The following is a 15870-nucleotide window of genomic DNA, read 5'->3' as shown; positions in this document are numbered from 1 at the left end:
CTCTTTTCCAGTCTGTCTGTGGCTGGGAGTTCCCCCATTTTCATCAGGCAAGACCACGGACAGGAAGTTAAGAAAGAGGCTTTTAATGAAAATACTGTACAGTATCTGCGGAGCAAAGGCCAGGGGGCCTTGTCTAGGAAGAAACTTGAGGGCCCAAGAGGCTTCCTACCCTCATGGGGACAGCAGAGCCCAGTGCTTCAAAAAAGGCCTAGATGGGCAGCCCAGGCCCAAGCTGCCTGCCCTGCAGGGCTTGGGGGCGCAGGCCCCGTTCCCAGAAGGGACTCCCGGCAGCCAGCAGCGGGGTAGGGGGAGCACCTGTTCCCACACAAGGGTCCTTTTAGTCCATTCCAACAGGAGGTGACTCCGAGCAGCCCTTGAGGCTTGAGGAGGCTCCTCCCTGGCAGAGCAGAGGGTGGTCTGAGGGCAGAGGCCCGCTCTGGGGCGGCAAAGGTCATAGCCAGGCACCGCCGCAGTGTGAGTAGCTGTGCTCCTGGCCGGTGCTGAAGCCCCGCAGCAGCTCAGCCTCACCCCCGAACACCAGGCTCTCCACGTCCACCTCCAGCTCCTCTGCACAGGGAGAGGCCAGTCAGGAGACCTGGCCCACGTGGCCCACACGACCCCTCCACGTTAGGGCACTCACCTTGGTCTGAGTCGGAGCGCTCGGAGGAGAGGCCTGAAGAGTCCAGGCTGTCCGCCCGCAGCCGCTCCCGCTCGCCTGGCCCTGCCAGCCCCCGGAGCTGCTCCAGCTGCTGCTTCAGGCTCTGCTGCTTGCTGCGCAGCTTCTCCTTGAGCCTCCGGGCTCGCTGCTCCTGCTCCTCCAGTTTCTGCAGATCCCAAGGAGCAAGGGATCAAGGGGCCGGGGTCAGCTGCCCTGGGGGCTCAACACCACTGGCAGCAGGCCATGACCACTTAGTGACTCTGCCTTAGACGGGGACCTCCCTAAATCTGGGCCCCAGAGTGTTGCTCCCACATCCCCAGGAAGCTTGTGAATTCTGTCTAGATGGGTGGGGGAGGGAGGGCAGCACAATCTCACAGGCCTTCAGACCTGGCTGAGTGATGTGAGCAGGACAAGTGTGCTGGTGTGAAACAACGGATGGGGGACAGTGGCACTGGCGAGTGCATGGCTCAAGGAGGTGGCCACCTCCAGTTTCCAGCTAGTTACTGCCCTGTGGAAACAGGCCCAGTGCTGCCAGATCTCCCAATTTCTTCAAGAGAAGCTGGAAATTCAGATTTTTTTCATGTCAAATGTCTAAGTGCTGCCAACTAATTTAAATGTTTAGAAAACAGATCAAAGGCCACCAGTTTGTAACTCCTGGCCAAGACCCTCCCAGAAGCCCTAAGACTTCCTCATTCATCTCCCCCCCACCCCCACTGAGCTCTGCCAGCCCTGAATTCTAGGGAGGGAGGGCCAAGGGTTCTCCATCAGAGCCCTAGGTGGGCAGAAGCCTGCATTCAGCCAACAAGAAGGGGAGAAGTGGCCGAGGGGGCACTTAGACTGGGTGTAGAAGGATGAGTAAGAGCTGCCCAGGCAGGGTTGGGAAAGGAAGGCGTATCCAGGCGGAGGGAAACTGGGAAGAGCATGGAGGGTTCAGCGTTTTTGGTGGGGAATGGGGGTAGATGAGACCAAAAAAGCAGATCAGTGGCACGGCCTGAGTTGTGAAGGGCCTTGAGTTTCACGGGAGGTAAGGAAATGAAACTCCTGTCAGGCGCCTTGGAAGGTTTTTAGCAGGAGACAGACCTGCACAGATCTGTGTGCTGCAAAGAACATTGTAGGGCAAGGTGGACGACAGCCTGGTGGAGGCAAAACAGGAAGCAGGGAGTGCAGGAGAGGGCTGATGGGGCTTCAAGGAAGGAGCAATCCCCACATCCTGCCCACGGGCCACCAGCACCCGAGGGCATCTCATCCTCCGAGGACCAGGCCAGGCAAGCTCCATGTGAGAAAGCGGGGCCAGCCACGGCCAGGGTGTCATTCAGCCACAATGAGGGGAATGCAGGCACCGTGGGGCAGTGCAGACAGTTCCCATACCGTGATTTGTTTACTGCATGGTACCTGGATCTGTATCTGCCACAGCCCCAGAGCTGGCAGAACAGGTGCTCAATAAATACTTGTTGAAGGAAAGAATGCAAGTCAGGAGACCTGGGCCTGTGTTCAGAATCTGCCTCTCCTCAGCTGTAGTACCTGGTCCTTAGCTGGGCTGTGCCCCCATTTCTTCCTCTGTCAAAAGGGCCAGGAGGGCAGGAGAAGGCCTCCACTGTTTCCAAGGCCCTTCTACTCCCCGCTCTGATTGAGTCAGCACTCCCCACCCATGTCCACCAGGGGGCGCTGAGATCAGCCCAGCCAGCAGCAAGGGCCCTGGGAGGACGGTGACTGTCGTCCTCTCAGTCCTTCCCCCTCCTGGCTGCTGGAGCTGCCTCCCAAAGTGGCAGGAGGCTGCACTACCCAGAACAGGAGGGCTTGAAGGATGGGGGAGAGGGAGAGCAAGGACCAGCCCTCTGCAGTCGGAGGGACCCTCACACACGACCCATCACAGAATCTTTTCAACAGCCATACCCCCATACAGAGGAGGAAAGGAAGTCCAGGGAGGCTAAGTGACTCGCCCAGGGTCTCACAGTTGGGATCAAAGTAATAAGAGCTGTAATAACAACAGTGAATGGTTATTGGGCGAACTTGCTGAAGCCTCAGAACAATCCTCTGAGTTATTTTCTGCTTTTCTTCATACTTCACAAATTTGGAAACCGAATAGCATAGAGAACTGTCCCATGTCACCCATTCGGGCTGTGACCTGATGCCTCTCTCTCCAGTTCGACCCAGCCGCTCCCTACTCCTCCTGCTCACGGTCCCGGCAAGCTGGCTGCAGGCTGCAGGGGTAGCTCCCTACCTGGATGTGCATCCTGGCCCGGCGCAACAGGCTCAGTGTGGTGTATCGGGCACAGTCAGCCCCCAGGGGCATCTGCTGCTTCAGCTGCTCCAGGCACCGCTTCAGCTGGGCCCTCCTGTGGGGGAAGGGGTCTGGAGGGCAGTGCCAGCCCAGCCTTGCTGGCCAGAGGGACAGCAGGGGAGGGCAGTTGAGAGGGAGGAAGTTCCTGGGACGTGGTGCTGTCAGGGCAGGGCTGGGACTCACCTGCGCTTCTCCAATTCGTTGTGCACAGACCTGCCAATGCCAGGGAGGATGGGGTGAGGGGGCGTCAGCTACTGTCCACACCCTCAGTCCCAGGGTTTCCAGGAGCTCAAAATCCACCACAGATGTCTCTCCCAAACTAGCCCAGTGTGGGGACTTTGTGCTGGCCTTGGGCACCTGAGTCCCCAGACAGACGCAGAGACACACAAGGGGCCAAATGCTGAGAGAAGCCAAATGAGGCCCCCCACCAGCAGTCAGACAGGACTTCCTGGACAGAGGTGACAACTGAGCTGAGCCCAGCAACACAAGTTACTCAAAGCGGGTAGTGGAGGGAGAAGCATTCAAATTGAGGGGAACAGCATGTGCAAAAAGTTGGGACAAGGAGAGAAAAGGATTGGAAACCTGTGGGGGAAAGCAAATGGTTTGATAGGTGAAGTGTAGGGGTGAGTGGACGCGGGATCCAGCGCCTTGCTCAGAGTTCCTGACACATCACGGGTGCTCAAGATACAGTCCTTGAATGAATGGAAGAGTGTGTGTTTGGGGGGTGGGGAGATGGCAGGAGGATCTGAATGCCTCCAGAGCAGGGTACCTGGCCCAGAAGATGCAAGCAACAAGGAGGAAGTGGGCAGAGGAGCGGCCTGATGAGGGACGGCGCCCATCCCCCCTGCTCCCCTCCGCCCCCAGCCCTCCTCACCGCCCACTGTCCAGAGCGCCAGGAGCTTGCGGGGATCGCTTCCTCCTCCTTTGGACGGGGCCCGGACTGCGGTGCGGGCACAGGGACGCGTAGCCATGCTCGGCCTCTGCCAGAGAGAGCCCCCGCCCGCGTCAGGCTGGGGCTGGTCCCAGCGGGCGCCCCTGGCACAGCACGGTCAGGGAGGGGCTTTTGGCGCGAGGGCCATTTCTCCAACCCCTCCCAGGCCGACGGCCCGCGGACCCCTCTCAAGTGGAGGGGGCGCCCTGGGGCTACTGCCTTAAGGCCATGCATCCTTCAAGTTGGGATCCAAGTCCAGCCCAGGCCCGTGTCAGCGAGGTCGCTGCCTGGAGTCCAGCCAAGGGTTCTTCCTCACCTCTCTCGCGGCGCTCCAGGAACTCGGCCGCCTGCAGCAGGACCTGGATGTTGCTAGCCACGGGTTCCATGTCGGCGACAGCTGGCGGCGGGCGGGCCTGGGGTGCTGACCAGAGGAGCGGCTGCACCACTTTTGTTACAATGTAACTGACACGGTGCAACAAACACAGGCGGCCGGCCCCGCCCCCGGGTCGCCCCGCCCCCGGGACGGCCCAGCTCTGAGCTCCGCCCCCCCGGTATGGGCCCGGGAACCGCAGCCCACCCTCCGCGAACCTGCCCGCCCCAGCCCCCTCGGACTCCCGCGGGGCTGGGACGGGCTCCGGCTCCAGGCCCGGCCTTTGGGCGAACCCCTGGGCTGGTTGGTGCTGCGTCTTGCCCTCTCTGCTCAGCGACCCCGCACCGGTTACTTGGCGTCTCTGGGCCTCTTTCCAGCCCCGTGCTTGTGGGGAGGGCCCGGCACAAGGAACACTGCTTTGGGGGCCCACGGTCCCCGGGAGGCCCCTGACTCCGCCGCTGCACGTGGGCGCCGCGGGGGCGGCGCGGGCGGGCTCCCTAGCCCATTTGCCCATCGCCTCCGGCTGCTCGCTGTAGTCACCCTCGGGGCGGGGCCAGGCAGCCTCTGAGGCCCTATTGGCTGCGCGCGGCTCCGCCCTCTCCCGCTGCTGGTCAACACGTTCCGGCGGGAAAAGTAGCAGGTTTGAAATTTGAAAACCCGGGCGGTGGGGGCGGGATTGAGCGGGGAACGAGGCTGCAGTGCGCAGGCGCCGGAGGAGGGGGCGCGGGCCGGCTCTCGCGCTCCGGGGTCAGTCCCCTCGCCTGTCTGCCATCTGCCCCCGTAGGCCCTCGCCCAGCCTCGGCTGCCTATTGTGGCGAATGGGAATAGTCTCCTGGCTCCTCCTCCTCATCTTCAGGGAAGCTATCGTTGCTATGAAAATGGCAGTAGGGGACCAACTTGCCAAGCCAGCCATACCCTGGAAGCACGCGAACTGGCTGGCTAGAGAGCCCTGGGTTCTGGAGTCGACAGAGTTGGGTTCCTCTCCTGTCACCAATGTTCTCAGCCGGGTGACTCGGGAAGTGATCTCTCTTCTATAAGCGGGGGAAGCTCTGCGACAGCATTGTAGAAGGATCGGAGCCCAGGCCTAGGTCCTGCCCAGTATGTAGGAGCTGCTGATCTCTAGGGCCAGTGCGACCAGACGCAGGTTTCCTCCCACTGAGCCCTGGCTGCCTTACTCAGAGGCCACGAGCCCTTCTTTAACATGACTTTCTAGTTTCCCGAAGGAGTAGCTGCAGTGACTTCTAGGGGGAGCACCTGCAGGTGTGGCCACACCTCCGGGGACAGTGACAGTCTAAGGGTGGAAACAGGAAGATAAAAGCAGCTGTTGCAGGGTGGAGCATTACTGCCAGGCGGGGGCTGAGTCTGTGACTGGGAAATGGAGAGGAGGGAGCAGGAGGGACTAGATTGTTTATAAAGTGACAGTGCTGGGTAAACACATGGCATATGGCAGTCAGCCCTCAGTTCCTTGGGAAACACCTTGAGGTTTCTCTAAGAGTCAATCCCAGAGGAATCACTGACATGCTGAGCCAAGAACTGCTGCCCAGGCAGTCTGCCCACTCCGCCAACCATTCGCTCATGGAAAGGTTTGCTGAGCACTTGCCGGGCCCCGGGCACTGTGCTGAGGTATGGAGAATACAACAATGGGTGAAAGCAGACAGGGTTCCTACCTTCGTGGAGCTCGCAGGTGAGGAGAGAGACTCTGAAATAGTAATCACACAATTGAGTTACAGCTTTGACAGGTCTTCACAGGAAAAGACACAATGTGAGTGCATATCCTAAGGAACATTTGACCAGTCAGGGAGTTCAGAAAAGGTTTTTCTGGAGAGGTGGATGAATAGGTGTTATCTATGTATAGGAGGGATGTACGAGAATTCCAGACCCAGAAACAGTAGGTGCAAAGGCCCAGAGGCTGAAAGGAATCTATGCAGACTGAAAGAAGGCCAGAGAGAACTAAGAGTGTTGGGCAGGCTGATGCTGGAGAGACTGGCAGGGTCCAGAACAGGCTGATGGGTTCCCCAAACCCCCACCCACAATCAGTCATGTCTGAAGAAAGGAGTCACAAGGCTTGTGAATGAATTTCCAATTTTATTTCACTAGAGTCAGCACCCACACAGTGCAGGCACAAACCTACTAGTCAGACATCTGGGACCCAGGTGGCCTAGCCTTGGGGTGGGGGTAGGCTGGTGGGAGGATTCTGAAGGAGGAGAGTTCTCTGCAGAGTGAGGGACTGGGGGTTAAGGAAGTGAGGCAGGGGCTGCAAGGAGGGCTGGAGTGACCACCTCACCTTAGGGGCCACAGGTAGGATTCCAGCTAGGGAACAACACGGAGGCCAAGGTCAGCCTGGCCTCAGGCCCCTGTGAATCTGGGTGAGGGCCACTGGCGAGGAGAACAGGAAGCAATACCTCCCAGGGAGCTGGGCGGACGGGGAAAGGGGCTCCTGCCCCATGCCCTCAGATGCCACTCTGGGCACCTTTGAGGAAATGCTAGTGCTGGTGCCATCTGGGTGAAGGTCTGGGCAGAGGACCTCTGGTGCTCCTGCCCCCTCAGCAGGGATTGCTCTTAAAACCTCTGTCCCAGACCCCCAGGTCCTCCACGGTCCAGCCTGAACACTGGAGCCCCATGGGCCCCCTGCTGGCTCCCCACCCTGTGGCCTTGCCTGCCCACAGTGACTGGCTATGCTGCCTGCACTTCTGGGCAGTTTCTGTTGGGGACTAGTGTCCTCCGAGCTCCAAGTGACAGAGCCTACATCTGTGCCCTGGGTGGGAGGTGAGAAGGGGACCAGAAGGGCCCCATCTTTTCCCACCCTATGCACAGGATGTAGGAGCTGGGTTCTGCCGTCCCCCCAGAACCTGCCTCTCCTTTCACCTTCTTCCCTGCAGGTGACAATAGCAGTGGGAGGTAAGGGGAAAGTTGGGGCAATATTGGAGCTGGGGCCTGGCTCAGATCCTTGACCCCTGCCCAGCCCCCTTCCTGGGCTCCCTGCCCCCAGTCTCTCCCCTTTACTCATCTCCTCTCTTCCCAGAAAGGGGCATTCCTGAGTCACAGAGCTAACCAGGTCACACCCCTGCTGAAAGCCCCACCCACGCTCCCCTTGCCCTCAGGACAAAGGTCAAGCTAGGCTGTGCCCCTCCTCCTGCCATGTCAGGTAACATGCCATGCCCTTGCCCATCTCCCTGCCTCTGCCAGCTTGGCTCAAATGACACTTTCTTGAGGCCTCCCTCCTTCAGGGCATCCTCCCCAAACAGCAGTGATCCTGTGTCCCTCAGGGTCAGCCTCTTCCACCTGACTATGACCGCTCGATAGAGGAAACCAGTACTGAGAAAAGGGGCTTGGCCAAGCCATGGGGAGGAAGTGGGGGTTTTGGTGGGCTTGGGTCTCCAGGCCTACAGGAGGCTGGTGGGGTAGCAGTCAGCAGACCCCCAAGTTGGAGGCCATGACTGGAATGCCACCCGCATGCTGTCAGGGGCAGCACAGCACAATGATTGACAGAACCGGGGGGGAGGAGCCAGCTGGTCCCTCATATGAAATTGCAGGGGAATAGGCCGCGAGGCAGGCCTGACTAGACTGAGTCTCAGAAGTGGCTGCCAGTCCCACTGATCCTGGGTGGGCCACCTGGAGTGAGAGGCCTCTGTAGGACCTGTAGTATATCCTCTTTTTCAGTCCTGACAGACGTGGCTTGTTTCCCTCTGTCTCTGTCTCTCTCTCCTTGATAAGTCTTGCTAGGAGTTTATCAATTTTATTTCAAAGAACCAACTGTGGACTTAATGTGCTCCTTTATTCCCAACTTCTTAAGGTGAAAATGTAGATAATTCATTTTATTCCCTTCTTCTTTTCTGCATATTGCTTTAACTGCATCCCACAAACTGTGATGTTTAATGGTTTTGTTTTGTTTTTCATTTAGAAAGAGATATTTTCAAATTCCTTTCTGATTTTTTTCTTTTATCTGAGACTTACAGGTAATTTGAAGTGTGTTCTTTAGTTTCCAAATATTTGGGAATTTTCTAGATATCTTTTTGTCATTGGTTTGTAATTTAACTCTATGGTGGTTAGAGAATAGGCTCTTATGATTTTGATCATTTGAAATTTATCAAGGCTTATAAAGTCCAGTTTATGATCTGTCTTGATGAATGTTCCATATGCACATGAAAATAACACACATCCTCCAGTTGTTACGTATAGTGTTCTAAAAATGTCAGTTGGATTAAGTTGCATGATTGTGTTGCAAAAAAATTTTAAATCCTTACTGATTTTTTTGTCTACTTGCTCTATCAATTACTGGGAGACAAGTGTTAAAATCGCCAGCTGTATTTGTGGAATTGTCTATTTCTCTCTTCAATTCTGTCACATTTTACTTTATTATTGGGAGACTCTATTATTGGGTGCATATACATTTATGACTATTATATCTTCTTGATGACTTAATTCTTTTAGCATTATGAAATATCCCTCTTTATATTTGGCAATCTCTTTTTCTTCAAGACTATTTTGATATTAAATAATTGCAACAAGTTTCTGTTGATTAGCATTTTTGTGGGGTTTTTTCCCCCTACCTTTTTACTTTTAACCCATCAGTGTCTAATATTTAACATGTTTTTCTTGCAAACAGTATATGGTTGGGGTTTTTCCCCCTGTGATCTAATAATCTCTGCCTTTGAATTGTATTTAATAAAATTATTTTGGTATGGTTGGGTTTAAGGTCTATCATCTTGATTTTTGTTTTGTATTTGTCCAATCTGTCCTTTTCCCGTTTTTCCTCTTTTTCTAACTTCTTTTGAGTTATTAGTCTTTCTTAGCATTCCATTGTACACCCACAACTGGCTTCTTACCTGTACCTCTTTGAAGTGGTCCTTTAAGTGGTTACTTTAAGAATTATATGTCTCCATTACAATCGACTTTGAATTAATATTATACCATTTTATAATGTATAATATATATAGTAACATCTTCCATATACACCATTATGCTTCTGTTACTCCCTACCATCCTTTTTACAACTGTAGTTAAATATTTTACTTCTACATATATTATAAATCCTAAAACACGCCGCCACAATTTTGCTTTAAACAGCCAATTGAATTTTAAGAATTAAGAATAAACAGTCTTCTACATTTCACCACACATTTACCATTTCCAGCATTCTTTGTCCCGTCTGTAGTGCTTGCTTTAATCTGGCAGCATTTCCCTTCAGCCTGAGGAACCTCCTTCGGCGTTTCTTACAGTGTGGGTCTTCAAACAATGCATTCTATTAGCTTTTGTTTATCTGAAAATGTGTTTATTTCATCTTCATTTTTGAAGCACATTTGTACTAGATATAAGATTCTAGGTTTAGCAATGCTTTGATTATGTCACTCATTTGCCTTCTGACTGACATTTTTTTTCTAAGTCAGCTGGACTTATTATCATTCTCCTGTGTATGTAGTGTGTTTTTTTCCTCTATCTACTTTTAATATTTTCTCTTTAGCTTTGGTTTCCACATCGTCACTCCCTGACTAGCCCACGGTCCCTGGGCAAACAAAGCTGTCTCCAGGAGCTGAGGGCAAGGGCCAGTCTGTGACACGCCTGGGCGTGGTCTTCTTTGTGTTTGTCTTGCTGGGGGTGTTTTGTGCTTCCGGGAAATTTTTCAGTCATTATTTCTTCAGACATTTTTTCCTGCCCTATTCTCTATTTCTTCTCTTACTCTGAACCCAATTTCATGTATGTTTCCAAGTTTGACAATATCTCAAGGGTAACTGATAGTGTTACTGTTTTCAGGTTTGGGGGTTTTTTTGTTGGTTTTTTAAACTCTCTCTGCTTTAGCATGGATAGTTTCAATTTCCCTGTCTTCAAGTTCACTTATTCTTTCTTCTATAGCGTCCAATTTGGTGTTTAGCTCATCCATTGTAGTTTTTATTTCAGCTTTTGTATTTTTCAGAATACAAAATTAGAATTTCCATTCAGTTCATTTTTTAAAGTCTGCTATCCCTATCCCAGAATATCTCATTACTCCATATATTAATTTGCTGAGGCTGCCGTAACAAAGTATTATAAACTGAGTGGCTTAAAACAGCAGGAATTTACTTTCTCACAGTTCTGGAGGCCAGAAGTCCCAAATCCAGATGTCATCAGGGTTGGTTCCTTCTGTGGGTTCTGAAGGAGAATATATTGCATATGCCTACCCTCACTTCTGGTGGTTGCCAGCAATCCTTGGCCTTCTTTGGCTTGCAGACACATCGCTTCAATCTCTGCCTCCACCTGTAAGGCATTCTCCTCTGTGTCTCTCTATGTTCAATTTCCCTCTGCTTGTAATGACACCCGTCACTGGATTAGGGCTCACTCTAACAATATGACCTCATCTTAACTTAACTAATGACATCTGTAAAGACCCTATTTCCAAATTAGTCACATTCTGAAGTTCTGGGCGCACATGAATTTTTGAAGGATGCTATTCAACGTGTTATTCTTTTCCCATTAATTATTTTATATGTTTATAATAGTTGTTTTATGTCCTTGTCTGCTAATTCTAATGACTTGGTTTTTTTATGGGACTTCCTTTATTGACGATGTCTTCTGTTGATTATAAAGCATATTTTCTTGCTTCTTCTCATGTATTATAATTTTTTCTTGATTTTTACAATATAAAAGTGAGGAAAAATATAATGGAGTATAATTATGTCAAAGTATTTTGTTTTGTTTATTTATTTTCCTGAGAGTACAAGTCCTCACCTGTCTGGCATTTAGAGCGAGAGGCTAGTCGTTCAGATTCCTCTAGAGCTGAACTTTGTGAGGAGTTTAGCAAACTCTATGGTTAGGGGGAACACAGTCCACAAGAGACCACCCTCACTTCTAACACCAACTGCAAGTTCGAGGAGATTCCCAAAACCACCGTCAGGGATGACAATCTGCCAGGACCCACAGAACCTAGAACTCAAAGCTAGAACTCAAAGCTATGGTACTCACGGTATATACTGTGTTATACAGTTTATCGCAGGGAAAGGAGACAGATTAAGATCAGCCAAGGGAAAAAGCTCGAGTCTGGGAAAGTATGAGATGCCAGACTTCTGTCCCCTCTCCCCATGCGGGCAGGACATGTTACTTTCCCAGTATCCACATGTGACAATACACACGGAGTACTGTGAACCAGGGAGGCAAACATGAGCCTCAGTTTTCAGTTTGGGGGGCTCCATTATGTAGGCATGATTGATTGATTGATTGATGGCTCACATGGTTGATCTCAGTCTCTAGATCAACTGATACCACATGACCCAAAGCCCCACCCTAGATCACTTTGCTGGCCTTTCTTGTGTGGTCAGCCCCCACCCTAAATCACATTGCTACTCCCCGGCTAACCCAAGGACCCAGGGCAAACAAAGATTATCTCCCGGGACCTGAGGGCAAAAGCCAGATCTCTTTTGGGGCAAAGTTAAATTGTTTAGGACACAAGCTACACCCTACCTTTGATCAAGACTCTTATAGCAGAATGATCGTATTGCCTAAAATTTGGAGGGGCCAGTGTGGGAGTAGTGATAGATTTAACAAAACAACTGGGGCCGGCCCGTGGCCGAGTGGTTAAGTTCGCACACTCAGCTTTGGTGGCCCAGGGTTTCATCGGTTCGAATCCTGGGCACGGACACGGCGCCACTCGTCAGGCCACGCCGAGGGGGCATCCCACATGCCACAACTAGAAGGATCCACAACTATGTACCAGGGGGCTTTGGGGAGAAAAGGGAAAAATAAAATATTTAATATTTTCATATGAAAATCTTTTCATATTTTTGTACTAATTTAATTATTCATTTTCCCCCTTGTATTTTATGATAAATTGTGCAGAACTATTTAAGCAAAGAAATTAGCTGATGGTTAGGTAAATCCAGTTCTTTCTCAGGTGTCATTTTCCATCTGTCTTTCTTCCCGAGGAGGCTTTCACTCAATTTCCCAGGACGTTTGACTATGGATAGCAATATTATAACAAGTGTTACACCCTATTGCAGTGTGGCAGAAGATGTGTCCTGAAAAGCTCTGGCACCTTACCAATGTCCCACCCAGCCATTAACCATTAGTCCAGTCCGTCATCACACTGTGTGACTGGAATGTCTCCCAGAGTGGTGGAATTCAGGTCTGCAGACTTCCACTCAACTTTTTTTAGGTTCTGAAAGCAGGAGTGGTCTCAGCAACACATGACTTTACCCTTTCAGGCATCTGGTGTAACTGAGCTAAGAGACAATAACCTCTCGCTCTGGGCCTCTCTTGAGGCACCAATGCAATATTGGATTTCTTTTATTGCATGAGCTGTTGACTCATTTTCACCCTCAGCTACCATTCCTCTTCCTCTCCATTTATACCCTAACTTTTCCACCTTTGGAAGGGGTGTTAGGTTCGGCCACTGTGCTGGTCCAGACTGTCAGCAGCAATACTAGCCTAGCACGTGCCCCACCCAGGCCACTCCCATTCCTCTGGGGTTACGTGGGTGCAGGACTGGTGAGCTGTCCCAACCACTCAGCAATATAGCTGCATTCGCTGTCAGCCCCATCAGGGTGAAGGCACAACGCACCCCAGCAGAGCCTTAGGAATTGCGATGTGAAGGTTTAAAGGTTTAGATACAGTTTCCCATGCAGGGATCACTCTGCCTCCGAGCCCCGCAGCTGCAGCCCTGGGACTCCTGCATTAGGGGACACTGAGGAGTGGAGGGGACGTGGGGGATAAAGAATAGTTTAGTTATACCAGCCTCCTTCCCACCTCCTCTTCCCCAAATCCCTCCCAAAAAGCAGAGGAATCTGTCTAGTGGGGACCTTTTCCCCCCTCATGTTAAGTGTGAGCACACACTCATGAAGGTGTGTAAGCCAGCCCTTCATGCCTTTATTTCCCCATTTTAGACAAAACAACTGTTCCAGTTGCCTGTTCCAACTCTCTATCAAACCATCGCTCCGAGGGTAATGTCCTTCTGCCCACTGTTGAACGTTAGGGGCTGTCAAATGCCTTCCTTGGTCTGGCAATCGAAATTCTTCTACTAACTTCTGTTCCAGTCCTTTTATTGCAGCCTAAGCATTTGCATCTGCCACAGGGGAAGCTAAGCCCAGTCCAGGGTAACTGTGTATTCCTGTCAGGACCAATTTGTACCCCACCCCAGGGTTTACCGGCATCAGTCAGACTTGCCAGCTGCCACGGGGGCCTTCCCCGCGGACTCTGCCCACAGCCATCCAGTCTCCGTCTCTCCTGTTGGCAGACAGAATAGTTCTTGCTGGCATTTTGTGCCTCAGAAGGTGCAAGCGGAATTTGTCTAGACTCAGCCCATCCCTGCAGTGCTGCAGCCCCAGTGTCCACTCAGTTCCTGGACCCAGGTGGCCACCTTAAGAGAACACACCAGAATGTCAGCTCACCGGTTCCAATCACCTTCCTACCCTGCAGGGGGTCCTTGTGATGAGCATCAACATGGCCTACTTTAACGCACCCCTCAGGTTCCCATGGCGATTGCCACAGGGCTGTCCCACACGGGCATCCTGCTAATAGGCCAGTTTTCCATTGCTCTCTGACCATGTGGCCAGGCCATTGGCCACTGCCCCTGAGTTGGTAAAAATACAGACATAGGGGCAAACAGCACACATTTCAGTCCACTAAGCTGGTTTGTTTTGACATTCTTCCATCAAGTGGCAGCCACCTAAACAGGAGCTGTCCGTTCACCATGGAACTGTGTCCACAAACCAAGCAGCTCTTTGTTGGTCAATGGAGAGCTCTTATAGGGCACTGCCCGAGTGGCCCAGTGGCTCCTCTGGTGGCCCCAGAGTCGGCCCTAGGGGAAAAGAGGCTTCCTGCTTGTGAGTTCCTCCTCACGTTCTCCCAGTAGCATGTTCCCATATAAACCATTTCCAGGGGTGGCCCAGTGGCAAAGCGGTTAAGTGTGCATGTTCCACTTGAGTGGCCCAGGGTTTGCTGTTCAGATCCCGGGTACGGACATGGCACCGCCTGTCAAGCCATGCTGTGGTAGGCGTCTCACATATAAAGCAGAGGAAGATGGGCACGGATGTTAGCTCAGGGCCAGTCTTCCTCAGCAAAAAGACGAGGATTGGCATCAGATGTTAGCTCAGGGCTAATCTTCCTCAAAAAAAAAATCTATTTCCATTTTATGATGGAACACTGCTGGGCATTGCCCTCCCCATTAGAGCATTTCTCCAACACCCAAGGCATTGTGAGAATTTCAGGTTTCAAGATTATTTTATGTCCTCAGTCATAGGGGAAATCTCAATTAATGTCCAATAGCAAGCTAGTTAGTAATTGTCTCTCAAATGGGAATTTTCTCATCCAAAATCCCAGCAGTTGCCACTAGGTGGCACTCACAGGCTTTTGCCCTCAGCTCCAGCCTGGCTGTGGCATAGCTAGCACACTGTATGGGCTCCTGAAATCTCCCTGTTCCCATTGAGCGCGTCCAATCAGTATTGGCAGGAGGGTAGATGGCCATCCTTCTGTTTTACAATGCTAGGTAGGGGAAGCTTTTCTCAGTCACAGGCAATGTCCTTCCCCATAATACATCCAGGTAAAGGAGATGTGACCATTTTACATAAAGTCTATTCAAACCTTCCAATTTTCATCCAGACTTTTGCCTTTATCCAGTCAACCACTGCATTCCTATACCCTCCCAGCCTAGCTGTAGCACCCGCTAGGACTTCACAAGCAGGGTTTAGAATCGCAGTGAATGGGGGTCCCATATCAAGGAGTCCCAGAAAAGTCTCTTCCACATCCTCTGACCATTTTACCCACTCAAGTTCATGTGGCCATAGGTCCCCAGCAGGGCTCGGTCCTTATCTTGATCAGATTGCAGGATCATTACTCAGGTGATTGGAGGCCTGGTTTCTTGTAGCCATCTTTGCCTTCCAGTTCTTTAAATTCCTCCAGTGGAGGGTGAATATAGCAGACTTGTTTAAGGCCCCTCAATATTGGGAGACCAGCAGGGGCTGCCACCAACCCACAAACTTCCAAGAGTGCTGCTTCATAACCTCTGTTTTGACCCCATAAATGTCATCCTTATTCATCCCATTTCTTAATAATCATTTAAAGATTTCCACACTGCAATGAGTCCTGTGACTTTCGCTCTGTTTTCTTCGGTCTCTTGTGACTCGTTCCCATGTCTTCACTGTTTGTTGTTCCAGCATCACGTTTCCTTTTGAGAGTGTCCTGAGACCAGGGCTATAGCTCAGACCAGCTGTAATCCAGGCTTGGCCCAATCTCAGGATCTGCCCCAACACTCTCTTTAGCTTTCATTTGAGCTATTACTGATGACAACAATCAAGGAATGGCATATTTTGCTTGTTTCCTGTTACTTTGCATTTCCTTCTGCATCCGGTGAACCAGCTCCTCTGGAGTTGGATCCATCATTTCTAAATCCCGTTACTGACTTGCCTCCAGTAACTGCTTGCAGCATGGCTGAAGCTCCACACCCTGGTGAACATTTGCCCCTCCAGGAATCAAGGCTTCATCACACCCCACTTCTCACCCAATTCCTAGAGATAGTGAACGATTCACCTGAGAGCACGCCTTCATACTCAGACCAACCAATCCAGAGCCCACACCTTCACCACCTCGCTAACTGGGCCCTCACACTCTGGGCCACTCTCCGCCTGCCCTGATCCCCCAGAGCCAGGGACCAGACAACTCAGCACGGC

The 15870-nt window shown here is 51.6% G+C and overlaps 1 protein-coding gene across 2 annotated transcripts; it reads right to left on the bottom strand.

Annotated features, from left to right (window-relative positions):
• Window positions 1-67: 67 nt before the first annotated feature.
• Window positions 68-4772, bottom strand: MXD3 (MAX dimerization protein 3). 2 transcript variants are annotated; one of them, XM_070570274.1, is made up of 7 exons: window positions 4586-4772; window positions 4187-4291; window positions 3814-3919; window positions 3123-3152; window positions 2880-2994; window positions 641-824; window positions 68-567 (listed from the first exon to the last, which is right to left on the bottom strand). In XM_070570274.1, the coding sequence occupies exons 1-7, from the start codon at window positions 4752-4754 to the stop codon at window positions 452-454; spliced, it is 825 nt and encodes a 274-aa protein (XP_070426375.1). In that variant the 5' UTR covers window positions 4755-4772; the 3' UTR covers window positions 68-451. The 2 variants fall into 2 exon arrangements, with proteins under 2 accessions (XP_070426375.1, XP_008540419.2); XM_008542197.2 differs by having other exon boundaries at window positions 4187-4772.
• Between the last annotated feature and the right edge of the window lie 11098 nt (window positions 4773-15870).

This window comes from Equus przewalskii, chromosome 13 (assembly GCF_037783145.1).
Source record: "Equus przewalskii isolate Varuska chromosome 13, EquPr2, whole genome shotgun sequence".
NCBI classification, from domain to species: Eukaryota; Metazoa; Chordata; class Mammalia; order Perissodactyla; family Equidae; genus Equus; species Equus przewalskii.
Note: the sequence above shows the minus strand (reverse complement) of the source record. Positions and strands in the feature narration are given on the sequence as shown.

Bases quoted from the DNA above. Each gene is read 5' to 3' on its own strand.
- MXD3 (XM_008542197.2), bottom strand. From the start codon at position 4,754: ATGGGCAAATGGGCTAGGGAGCCCGCCCGCGCCGCCCCCGCGGCGCCC. The intron at 3,920-4,186 runs GTGAGGAAGAAC...TCTCTCTGGCAG, and splicing joins CCTGGAGCGCCGCGAGAGAG to AGGCCGAGCATGGCTACGCG. The intron at 3,153-3,813 runs GTGAGGAGGGCT...TGGCATTGGCAG, and splicing joins GGCGCTCTGGACAGTGGGCG to GTCTGTGCACAACGAATTGG.